General features: G+C 39.5%; 1 protein-coding gene across 1 annotated transcript in view; it reads right to left on the bottom strand.

The window, feature by feature from the left end:
- Positions 1 to 13609, bottom strand: part of LOC105454438 (whirlin) — a 68032-nt gene that overhangs the window by 37987 nt on the left and 16436 nt on the right. Inside the window, exons 5-9 of the mRNA XM_011697047.1 lie at positions 9448 to 9771; positions 8899 to 9131; positions 7532 to 7835; positions 6464 to 6523; positions 1129 to 1283 (exon numbers count right to left, since the gene is read on the bottom strand). Of these exons, the coding sequence (XP_011695349.1) occupies positions 1129 to 1283; positions 6464 to 6523; positions 7532 to 7835; positions 8899 to 9131; positions 9448 to 9771 (1076 nt within the window). The remainder of the gene's footprint in view (positions 1 to 1128; positions 1284 to 6463; positions 6524 to 7531; positions 7836 to 8898; positions 9132 to 9447; positions 9772 to 13609) is intronic.

Raw genomic sequence — 13609 nt, forward strand, 5'->3', positions numbered from 1 at the left:
GGGGGGGCGAGGGGGAGGGGAGGGAACAAATGCGTGGCGGTAAATGAAATATCGATGTACCGCGTTTATCCTACAGAGAAACGCCATTACGCTGATCCTACTTCTGAGAGGAGCCTGGCGAGGGGGAATGGAGGCCTTTTATTTTCGAGCCCACCTGCGATCATCCGCGAGCGTCCGACTTGGTCCGACTCTTTCGTGAGCGAAAGGGTATGATTATAACTGTTTGTCAATCGCCACACACAGAAATGCCACGCGTGACCTTCTCCTGCCTCGAAAGTGAACTGTCGCTCGCTATATAGCGTGTCCTCGGTAACCACCGAGTTCCTGTTAATTGCGAAGTTATAATGATAAATTCATTAACAATAAATCTTTCATTAATAGAGCTTTTCCGGTGAGTAAATTCCAACAACGCGCCATTTGTCCTTCCTCTGTTTATAATGTTATAATAAAATATCAAAATATTGTATAATATTTATAATTTTTTTAATATCTCAAACACATTTTAGACACTAAGAGGAAATATTTACTTTTGAAAGAGCGTGACATTTTACGAATTTACGCGAAAAGATAAATTGTCCTGTTACGTATATCGAAGTTTCAGCTTTCGTCTCTCGTATCGTAAATGGATCCAGTTTGAAAGGCAACGCGGCTGACAGACACCCTATATATAATATATATATAAGCAGTCGCTCTTTGTAAACTCGCTACTTAGATGAAAGCGATCGCCATAGTAAGTCAGTATATGCCCCTCGCTAATTAGCTCTTCTCGTGTATCTACAATAGACAACAAACTCAAGCGGCTACGGCGAAAGGGAGGCGATCTTAACGCAATAATGGCAGTATCGAAGGGAGAGTGGTAAAAGTCAACGCCGGGAGGGTCGCCGTCGCCATTTTGAACCAGCGTTTTCTCATCATCTCTTCTTGACCGAAGTTCACGAGGTAACACTTCCCATGGTTCTCAGAGAGCATCGACGATGCTCTCAATTTGGACGATTTGGGATTACGCGAAACTTTTCCTAGGACGCGCGCGTGAAAATTACGCCGTTCAAAATGGCGGCTCGCGATCCCCCATTCGGCGTAGGAGAAAGAGAGAGAAAGAGACAGAGAAAGAGAGATCATGCGGTCGACCTGGTCCTGGGCATGTCGGCCCCGAGACCGCTGTCCTCGCTCGGCGACCTATACTCCTGGCTATCCCGCGGTAGAAGAGGGCCCGTCACTCCTAGGGGATCTCCCTCGACGTCCACCAGTCGTCCCGGACGGCAACAACCCGCGGGCACACCCCTCTGCGGGAAATCAGAGATGTCCTGTGTCATGCCGTTGCGCCCTTTCCGTTTTTTTTTTTTTTTACCGCGCGGTAAATAGAAGCGCTTTTCTCACATTTTCTTCCCACCGAACGAACGAGGGACGATCGGCCGATCGATGATATTTCGTCGACGCGCGCCGCCCGGCGAGATGATGTAAAGCAATATCCCCCCGCGGACCGTTTTCTCTTCATCTCGCACGGGTTCGTAAATATTTATCGTAACGATTTTTATTTTCGCATATAGATATCCTCTCGCAATTTCTCACAACGATGAGTTAGCGATCGCGAATAAAAAGAAAGATGGGTCGAAACTGAATAAGATTAATTAAAGCTTAAGAGATTAATTTAAGAGATTATTTTTTTTACTCACGCAATTAAATTAAACAAGGGAGTGTGCGCATAGTAAATGTAATTAAAGTGAAATTGAAATAATAAGTGGCACATTTATTGGTACTATAAGAGTAACGATTAAAATTTTAGTCATGAATGCGGAACGTGATGGAAATTAACAATTACGATGAAAAGAGTAAACATAAAATCATTACGTAATATATTTCAACGTGCTATTATATTTATAAGTAAAATGATTCAGTATCTCGACTACAAAGTAAAATAACACTTAACATATGACTTTACGATTATTGATATAACAATTGCGTGAAATTTTTAATTAAACGACGCGCGATAAAAATTAATAATTACGATGATGAGTAAGAATAGCAAAAATAAAATAATTTCAAAATTGACGTGCTAATTATAAATAAAATAAATTAGTATCCCGATACCCAAAATAAAATAATGCTTAATGTATGCTTAATATCTATCAATTATCGAAAAAACAATTACGTTAAAAACTTTAATTCAATAACGCGTAATAAAAACACGTAACGCGAATCGCTTTCTGTTCCGATTTGCTCGTTTCCTCGGGTGGGCAAAGCTACAATTAAATCATTGTGTACTCGGGCCTTCACGCGGCTCGTTAACCTCAGTCAGCGCATCGATTAGCTCGGGCCCGTCTGATTCGGTAGCAATTGCAGTTCGAGCGCCGGCGAAATTAGCAGTCGCACGACAATTCATCATCGATCGACGTGTCGCGCATCGTTCCGCCGGCAACATTTGTCTCCGCGCGCGTGCAGCTGACACTTGATTTACGACGCCGCGCTTCACCGGCGAGGCTTCCCGCGGACGCATCGCGTCCTCTTCGAGGGATCATAGAGAGGGCCGGAAATGGATCTCGGCAGCCGATCTACGGCCGCCTCCGCCGATCGACGGCGCGGTGTCGTGAATCGAGCGTCTTCGCGCGAAAATTCGTCGGTTCCGAATTTTTCTCCAGTCGAACGAATAGAACTCGAGCGGGCGAGAAATTCGCTTTTACATTCGCACGAGACGATTGCGTTTCCTGCGATTCTCCCGCGGAGAACGGAACGCTTTTGAGCTCTTTCTCGAGCTTCGCGACAGCGCTTAGCTCTCACGCGGAAACCGCGAAACGGAACGAGCGTCTCGGGATCTCTTGAAAGTTGTTTATTTTTAGTAAGAGAGAAGGTGGAAGGAAGATGTGATGTTTGGCGAGCACAGCGGCTTTCTACTTGTCTGTTAGCAGCAGGCATCTAACAGATCGTATCCAACTAGCGAATAAAAAGAAGGGGAGAGAGAATGTTATGTGCAAGAGCGCAACATTTTTCTCGCGAAATAAGAAATCTTAATTATATATACCATTATTTTAATTGCGGTAAAGAGAGCGGCGTTCATAGAAATGTAGTATATAAAATTATTCATAGCATAATTATAATTATTAGAAATTACACGAGGTATGTGCGTGTATGTGTCAATAAAGATATAAATTGCACGATACAGCATCGTTTATATATCTTGCATATTCTATATTTACGTAATTTGTATTATAATTCACGTGTTATAATATAAATTGCATTTCTGTCTAATTATAATTATGCAACGTAATCGTAAAGTGACACCCGATACTTTGCCCTCAATTACTCGCTATCGATTCCTCCGAGTTGAGTAGAATATGACTAATTAAAATATTTTCCTTTCCCTTTATAATTATGACCGTAGTAGGACGGCAGAATAAATGAACGGATATTAAAATGTGGGCACGTCACGAAAAGAAATTCGAAGGAATCGATTCTCCGAATTGCCGGCAAACACGGACTAAAGTCGCAGGGAGCAGAGTAGCGCGGCATATAAGCAAGATTATAAATAATAGTAATAATAGCAGTAGCGATGAGAGAATAAGAGTCAATATAAGAAGAAGAAGTGTAAAAAGTAGATGAAGAGAATGCTCATAGCTCATAGTAATTCTAGAGAAAGTAAAAGAAAGAGAAAGAGACACGCCGAGGAAAAAGCTGCGCTTGGACGAACAAAATTCGTTCGACTAAACCTCGCGTCGGTCAAACGTAGCAGCGTAATTAATAATAACGAATTACTGATTAACTTACTACGACTACTGTACATGTATGTTAATGTAGGAAGCTACGGCGCTAAAGTATATAAATGGAGTACAAAGCGTTTGCTTCTAAAAAAAAAAAAACTAAACGATTGAACGAAAAGAGAAAGACGAAAAGAGAGATGGATGTTCACTTAACAGTCACATGATTTATTATATCTCTTATTTTTCTCACGACGTTACGTTGATAATTTAGCGCTGATGAAACTGGCATACGTGCACTGAGAGAGAAGTGTTTGGTATTTGCACTATAATTGCACGATAAAATAATTACGGTTAGCTCCATTTTTATAATTATTACCGCTGTAATGTCAGCAATGTAATTGTACATGTTTATAGTTCTATTAAACGAATATATAGTTGAAAATGAGACTATATACGCTACAGTTAAATTATGGTAATTGCGACCATATTTTTCTCTCAATGTGTATTTTTCGTTTGATGGAAGAAATTCAAAGGCGTGGCTCTCGAATCGTACAGGCCTCGTACATATACATATAGATATTCGCGTAACGTTATAGAGATGGCCATTAAACGTTATCAGCGCGGCAGCGACATGGCGAAGTTGTTTGCCGCGCTTGGGACAAACGTCATTTGCTCGACGGACCTTGATGTTTCCCTAGCTGTAGCACAGAGCGAGTTTTGTTCATCATCAGGCAGCTGTTGTTCTCAGCGCGCGGAAGGAGAGAGAAGTATATATAAAGAGAGAGAAAGAGACGAAGGGGCTGCAAGTCATTTTCCTAAAAGACGAGTCATGCTTTGTTCGTGGAGAAGATAACGACAGACCGGAACGATCAAACGGAACAGGATCGATCGTAATGGCGATCGATATTGCGCGCGTCTCCTTTTCTCACTCTCACTCGGAACGAGAGAGAGAGAGAGAAAGAGCGGCGCAAAGAATTTTTCCGCGAAGCGGCCTCCGGGAGAATCGCGAATCCTCTGCCGAGGGGTCGACCTTTTTCCTGTAAGAGCGTCCTGCTGTGTGTGCGTGGCGTTCTCCGTTTCCCTCGCACCTCTCCAATTAATACGTGATCTCGCGGATTTCCCATCCTGCTTCGACCGCCGGTCGCATCTGTGCCGGTCGCCGATAACGAGCGATATAACTCGATTTCCGAATGTCCGTTGCCATATTTTTATCCCTCACATCGATTTCCCTCGTGGTCTCTACTTTCACGTTTGGAGAATCTTTCTTGCTCTCGCGCCCAAATTACTTATGTTGCGTACAGTATTTAATTTAAAACATAGTATTTAGTTTAAAAATATAGCAATTATAATATCTACTTAAATACTAAACTATTTTAGTATTTATGTAGTAGATAATACTAAACTATATTTAGTATAGGAATTATGATACTTAAGTACTAAAGTATATATTTAACTCTTACACACTGGTTATTCGTGCTGATTGTAATTAATTATAACGATTTATATACAAATTGTATAATTTATATACAATTTTTTTAATACACAATCCTACAAGTATTTTTTAAAAATAAAGTTATGTAAGAATTACTCAAAAATGTTTGTAAAAATAATGAAACGAAGAAGACACGAACGACCCGTGAAATGTAATGTAAGAACCAGAAAATCGTCATATCATCATATACTAAAGGTTAATATTTATATACTAAATAATAAATATGGTTTACTACAGTAAAGTACTAAGTTTACTATAGTACTGTATTTATACATACTAAATATTAAATATTTAATATGTAGTACACATATAGTACATAGTATAGATATACCAAATATACTATTGTAGTTTAGTGTATAAATATTAACTATATACTATATTTAGTATATGAATACTAAATATAGTTTAGTATTTAAGAGTAACACTGTTATACTTAAGTTTATTGGGCTATAGATTTATTTATTTTGTGCATCGTAATCACTTTGAGATCTCTCACGAATCTACGTGATTCCAATCATGAATATGTATTGCCTGTGATAATACAAGTATAGCTTACGACGAAGTATTACTCTCTGAAATTTTGATGCAATCCTCAGATGAGTTCCACTTTTTGTCGCAGCAATTATTTCGGGTTATTCTGTCGGCTGTTATAAATGGCGCGTTTTTGTTGCGAATTATTAATCGCTATGTAGGACATTTCTCTTGGGATTGGCTCCCTTTGTCCGCATAGTTTCGCTCGTTCTCGGGAAGACGATAATTTTCCTAACGGCCGCAATTTGTCGATTAAGGAACACGCGCGAGTGTGCGCGCGTGCAAACGTGGAACTTTCAGGGAACACATTTCCCTGTTGCTTTCCCCGCGCGCGGAGTCCATCGACAAAGGGCGGCGTGCCACGCGAAAGCGATTTTCGAGTGTCTCTGGCAATTAGGGTGAGCAGAGATTCCACAGAAACAGCGAGTGGAGGATAAAGAGAGAGAAAGAGAGAGAGAGAGAGAGAGAGAGAGAGAGAGAAAGAAAGAGAGGAAAGAAAGAACTCAGTTCCATACATCATCGTCATAGAGAGACAGGAGTGGATAGAAAGAAACGTGTACGGGTGCCTGTACGTGAGTAACAATGCGCACAACGCGCGTGTGTGATCCGGAATTTATGCGTGTGATACACATGTAGATGTGTACGTGTACGTGTCGATATATATATGTATGTGTGTGTGAGTTGCGTTCTATGTAAGCTCGAGGGATATATATGAATAGAATGTAGGAGATGAGTTTATATAACTCACCGGAAGATCGTGCAGCGAGGGAGTCACTATCAGGTCCGAGTGCGCGCGGTCGCCTTTTCTCTGAAAAAGAGGAAACACAGCATTTTAAAAGCCATTCTCGCCCCGGACACTTTCGGCTCTCCTTTCAAGACCGCCATGCCTCCTAATCGCACGTTCCGGTGAAACGGCACTGCGGTCGTAAACCGCCCGCGCCGCGTCCGGGTTAAAATGAGAAGAGCTCTCCCACGAGCACTTCATCTCAATTTTGATGGTTTGTTCGCGAGCGTTGGTTTTCTTTAAAGAAATATTCATCATTCTCAAATTGACGGAAGAATTTCTTGGTTTCAAAGTTAAATTTTTCGCGATTATATATACGCTTGCATCACGAAAAAAATTAAATTGTTTCACGTATTTTACAATATCTAAAGCTATCTCAAGTAAAAATTTATCGAAAATACGTTTCACTTCAAGTTCAATGATTTGTTCTATTATTGCCGCGATGAGAATAATGGAAACGCATTTCTGGTTACATAGTAATGCATTACTCCCAGTTTGAATTGATTGATCTCAGAACGATCATTGTGATTTAATTCAAATGCTTCAGTTTGCATACGTTAATATTAATAATGCGCAAACCTGACCGCATACATTTCAAATATGATTCCCATAAATTTTTCTAGATCTCGCCGTTATTATTACAGTAATTTGAATTTTTTGTAGTAGCAAAAAAGTTGGACTTTGCTAGAATTAGAAATACCTGACTGATACTAGAAATAACTTCGTTGACAATTAAAAATTCCAGGTACGTTCTCTAACTTAACAATTCTCGCGATTTACATATTCCATATGATTTGAATTTTCATAGTGTTAGAATTTTGCTGGAATTATAAATATTTAATAACTTCGTTGAAAATTAAAAATCCCGGGCACGTCCTCTCAATTCTCACGAAAGAGAGAGACTTGAGTATTCCATATGATTTGAATTTCCATACGATCCATATATCCATATTCCATTCTGAATATGTTCTCGTCATCTCGCGGGGAGTTAAAATCATTTCGGTTAAAGGACATTTTGGCTTAAGAACCTACCCTGGCCATTGCTATTCGGGGTCGGTAAACGAGATCGTCGAAGGCCGCTCTATCCTTGTTGTCAACCAACTCTCTGAGCTCGGTCAGCAGCGTCAGTTTCTCGTGGGTGTTGAGCAGATCGCTGAGGCTGACGATCAGATCTTCTATCGTCAGCCTCCTCGTCCTGTAATCCGCCAACAGCTGAGAGAGCGCGGCCCGCTCGCTCCTAGCGAGTACGACCCGCGCCTTCTCCTCCACCATGGCGGCGGTGGCCGCCGAAACGGTGTGAATGCCACTGCGGTGCCTCCACTCGTTCGTGCTGCTCCTTGATTTTCGCAAAAATCGATCGAGGGATTAAATCGGATGACGTTAGACAAAAATAATCGAACGACCACGAGGTCGAGAGATGAATTACAAATAGACGTTACAACGCGGCATTGAACTTAAAAATGTACTTGAGAATGTATTTGTGGTAGGCGAATTGATTCCTTTTAGCAGAGTTATTAAACGTCGTATGTAGATTATAATGAAATTTAAGCTGAAAACGTGATTTACGTGAATTTTGTTCGAGGGTAACCTGTGACATGGATATGTTGATTGCAATTAACTTGGCTTCATCCAATATTCACGATTTAATTAACCAAGATTTATCGGCAAATATTATTTTTACATTATTATGCAAGTTTAATTATTGATTTAATTAATGTTATTTAATTCAGATACGATTTTTACGTAATACGAGTTAATATTGACATTTGAAAGAGAATCCATGTAAAGTTTCGAAAATTATCGAGAAACGCGCAAAGTATACATTTGGTAAATTTTTAATTCTACGTTAAAATTGTATGCAAAATTTATTTTCGTTCTTCACTTTCTTTTCGCTTTTTCTGTCTATCATATAACATTGACATAAATTTCAGATATAAAATTAATAAAAACTAAGATTTTGTACACATAAAGTATTTGTATTATATATATATTTTTTATATGTTTAACATATAAAATATATATTATTAAAATGTATACAAATAATATATAATATATATTAAAAATATGTAATATATATTATATATTATTTGTATACAGTGGCTGCCAAAAAATTGTCGGGCAATAAGTAATTTTTTATTGTATTGGAAATTATTAAATATATTGTATCATATATATAAAATTTTAATATCTTCAATTTTAAATGATATAACAAAACCTGTTGATATAATAATAAAACAACTGTTGATGCTATTAAGAATTTACTCACAACATGTATTTCTAAAAAGATATCGTATGTAAAATTATATTGGTCGCAAACTTTTGGCAACTCTAGTACTGTGCGTGCATATGTAATAGAGATTGGATTATTTAAAATTAGTCAAGATATATTTGCGACTTACGCGGGACTGGGTGGACGATGATTTCCGGGGCTCTCCAGAATCATGGAATCGTGCTCGGGATAACGGGTGGTCGGGATCACTATGGGCTGGCTGGTGGTACACGAATGGGGCACTTTGCCGACGTCGCGTATCAGCAGACTCATCCTCTTGTTGGTCTTCAGTATCTGAACAGCCTCGTCGTGCGTCGCCTCCTCGAAATTCTGCCCGTTCACCTCGATGATCTGATCGCCGACCTGCGATGCATTTCGGGGAGCGTCTCTGCATTAAAGCTCGAGTCTCGAAACGAGATAATTGAAAGCCGTAAACAAAAAACGGATCACACAGCGTCGCGATAAAGTTAATACTTATTACAAAGCCATTTACGAGAACGATACGCTAAATGGAATAAAATAAATGGTGAGCGCGTTAATAAATATTCATTAGTCAACAAAATAATGTATTTTCGCTAGAGATCGTGCTCGAGTTGATTTGCATTTGTTTCTCGAAGATTCGGATCGGGGTCGCGAGAGCGATCCAGATCGCAGAAAGCGGAAAAGCGTGGATTCTCACGAGGAGCCCGGCGCGATCGGCGACGCTGTCCTTGTCGACGCCCGTCACGTAGATCCCGAGGCCGTACTCGAGGCCGCCACGGATCATCAGGCCTAGCGATTGGCCAGGTTCGATGCACAGCTCGACCTTCCGCGTCCTCGGTCCGTAGCGGGAATCGCGGGGCGGATGAGGGGGTGGCGGGGACGCCGGCCGACCTTGGCGGTCCATCCAGCTGCAGGATTGCGGGCGGCCCGACGACGACCATACGGGGTGACCGCCCCGGCAGCGTGGGTCCAACGCAGGCCCGCGCACCGTCATGCTCAGGGTTCTGCAGGACTTCAGCATCTGTCGGAAGACGGCGAAGAATATTTGTACAATATGTATCACGTGGAACACGTGGATAGGGACAGGAAACGCGATTTGGTTGAGGGATGGGAAGTCTGCGCGAGTCTTACGAGCGGAAAGCGAGTTTCTCGGGGCGGAAATTTAGTCGCGATCAACATCTTCCTCTGTTGTCATTTAGAAACTTCGAGCGTTGAACTTTGGTAATCAAGGCAAGAAATATTGTACAGTCAATTTTGAGAGCGTCTTCTACGGTCATATTGGCCTAATAAATTCTACATGAATTTTTAAACTCATCATTCAGCTATTTAAATTGCGTGCCAAATCAATGTCGGATTTGCAATGCAATCAGTAGTGCAATAAGTTGAAATAGTGAGATTACACGGAGAGAATTTCCTTTTAAAATTTACCCTGAAAATTATGTTAATCGTGGACAACATAGTATTTCGACAAATTTTATGTGATTTTTTTTGTTTTTTTTTTTACTATGCACTACAATAAATTTGTTATAGTATATATTTAAGAAAATAACGAAAATCACATAAAATTCGTCGAGATATTGTGTTGTCCCACGATTAACATGATTTTTAGGGTAAATTTTAAAATAAAATTCTCTCCGTGTACAATTGAATTTTAATTCTTAATAATTCAATGCGACTAAGCATTAAGCTTAAAACGCTGCAAGAAATATTAATAATATACTTCAAATTATATTTTCTGCAGAATGGATGCTTAAAATTTGGGATGCTGTGCGTTTAAAAATTTTTCTACCGATAAAATTTATTCGTGGCCCAATATTAATACTCACTCATTCGCAATTATAATTTAAAATTTAACATTTTAAAGAGAGATCAGAATAAACTGATGTTTGAAGTATCGTGCTATTTATAATTCTCCGTGTAATTTTCAATTTTGCGTAGAATTTTTTTATATTATTCGGCAGCTAATAAAATATTGCATGATAAAAATTTGTTGGCTGTATAAATTTGCGAGAAGTAAAAAAAGAAAAAATACAATTTCGCTGACCTGTTTCAATATATTCGAATATATTCGAATATTACGCGCATCAATCAGAAGTACAAAAAATAACATGATAAAAAGTAAATATACAATATATAGGCACAAATACAAATTGATTTTTATAAGAACAAAATTATTTCTAGCAAAGGGAAGAAATTGAGGGGGCAATAAAGAAAGACTTAACCCTTCAAGATCAGTTTCTTGCGAAGACACGCGGCAGGGGGGTGGTTAATGAAGAACAGCGGAGCATCCGAAGTGGGCTGTTTATAAGTAAGATAGACGAAGAGTTAACGAAGAGAAACCGGACGAGACGTGTTTCGTGGCGATGTGACGCCACTCGGTAGCAGGATATCGATCCTCCTGGCAGAGCCCGTGACGTCACATCCTACCCTATCCTTGACCCAGCTCGGATCGCGATGGTCCCTAGGATCCCGCGGTTTCCTTAAAGATGCGAGGCCTCTCGCGGCACTGCGCCCCTCTCGTCCCGACAGCCCTCTCCGTAACGACGTGAGCGGCATACGGGAGAAACGACAATTTTCCCCCTTGCGCTTCCGTAACGGTCGGAAGCGCCGTTAGAGCGAGACGGAAACGTAAAAATGCCGTCTCATTTCTGCGACGATGGCGGAATCGCATTTGGCAAATGGATCTCGCCGCGAACCCGATCCCGGAGATACGCCTTTCGGGACGAGTATCGTAAACCGCGTGTGTCCCTATCCATTTCCCCATCCGACTTCCCGTCCTCCGAATCGCGCCGCGCAAATTGAACGTGCTGTTTTACATTTTCGGAAAACATTCGACAAATGGAACTCGCAAAAATTGCGTCCGAGCATTTGTGCGCGCTTCGTGAACTTTTCTAAACTTTGACCTCGCACTGCCTTTCTGAAGTTAATTGTATTTTTCTTTTACTGACTTATGAAATTATTAATTCGAATATTGGAAAATATTTGTTTCTTAGACCTTAGATCCGAATATTGGAAAATATTTGTTTCTTAGACCCTCATTAATTTTTCTCGACTAACATATGAAATTTTAATTTGCGAATTCTTAATATTTTGATGTCTGTCTCTTGATCCTTTTTTTCATAAAAATATTTACACACCTAATTTCTTTTTATTTATTAATAATTATTGATTAAGAATAATTAAGAAATAATGAATTCCTCAGTTACATAATAATAATATATACAATATTTAGAAAAATTTTAAATAATTATATCAGTTCTCTAAATTTTTATCCTTTACTAATATTTCGTTAATGCTAATTATAAGTTCTCTACTTTTCTTAATCTATTCTGTCACGTAGGAATGCCATTTTTTAAATTTCCATCTACGGCGGCCCAATATTGCCAATCAATCTCGGATATCAATAATATCTACATCTTGGAAGCTCCATATCCGTCTAACTTATGACAGTCTTATCGCGTCGTGTCGCATCGCATACGAGAGGGAAATTAATATCAGGTTAGCTGTCGGGAGTGCAAGATGAAAAGCTCGGGATAGTTCGTGCGCCGGCACGATTCCGTGATCGGCGTCCATCTCCGCGCCGGCCGATTAAATAAATAATTCATGGGGAGGAGCCCGTTTGGCGACGAGACGAGCTGAGACCAAGCTCGAAGCTATCATTATCGCGTCCGAGGTCCGTCGTAGCTATTTCCGCGTCGCCCGCAAGCGGCGGCTCGCGTGCCGTCATATTTTCGGCCATCCGGAAGCCGGTTATCTACGAGCGGTCCGCGAGTTACGATGCCATCCGGCGGATATCGCTCCGATCGCTTTCGCCGGCGAAATCGTTTTCTGGGTCAGGCCGGATCGACCCTGATCGCGTGTCTCCGTGCTATCGATGATAAATTATAAGAGATATAGCCTGCGACATCCTAGAGAGTCGACTTGTATAGACAGACATCGCCGAAGTTTGTTCTTTCCACGTCTCTAAATGGAGGGATCAATTACTGCTAAATAGAAATAGTATTTTTTGAAGCTTAAAAAAATGAATTTTTGTTTATAGATTTTCTGTTTTAGTTTTACAATTTGATGTTAATTGATTAATGATGACCCGTTAGTCAACAATAATTTCTTGACTATAAAAAGATTTTAAATAAAATCTTATAAAAAAAATAATAAACAAGGAATACATACAGTATCGGTCAAAAGTTAAAATGGACGCATAAAACGTCCCTGTATAAAATGGCTGTAATCCACAAAGATAAAAATATGATAATTTATTGCACGTAAAGACTATATTTGAACATAATTTTCTCTAAGGAAAACATGCAACAAATATAAATGTTTCATGTAAATGTAATCTAATTTTTAAATTTTGGCACAGCCATAGCTTATTTACGATATACCCTCCTCGAGCTTTTATCACAGCAGCATAAATCTTCGGTATCCTTTTTATTAGTGTATAGTAGCGTTTTCGTTAGAATAGCCTTCCAGGCAATTTTTAGAGCTTTAAAAAGTGTTCCAATCTTTGGTCGAATCATTCAAATTCTCCTATCTAACGCATCCCACAAAAGTTTTATTGAGTTTAAGTCTGACGATTGAGAAGATCAAATATTTGTTAGTGTTTTGAACTTTTCTTGATTTTCTAAGTATCTGTGGCGCAATTTTGACGTTTGATATTGACACTGAGAGAAAAAAAAATGGTTGCAATTATTATAACTTAACTATAACGTACAGTCATTTTCGACGCCAACTATACATTTGTTCGGTAGAATTTTAAATATAATTATTATTATCACTAAAATTATTGGAGTAATAATTATAAAAGTGGGACTTCTAATCATAATTATTTTACTATGCAGTTATAATACAAATACCAAACA

The sequence above is a fragment of the Wasmannia auropunctata genome, unplaced genomic scaffold (assembly GCF_000956235.1).
Source record: "Wasmannia auropunctata unplaced genomic scaffold, wasmannia.A_1.0 LD335985.1, whole genome shotgun sequence".
In the NCBI taxonomy this organism is placed as follows: domain Eukaryota; kingdom Metazoa; phylum Arthropoda; class Insecta; order Hymenoptera; family Formicidae; genus Wasmannia; species Wasmannia auropunctata.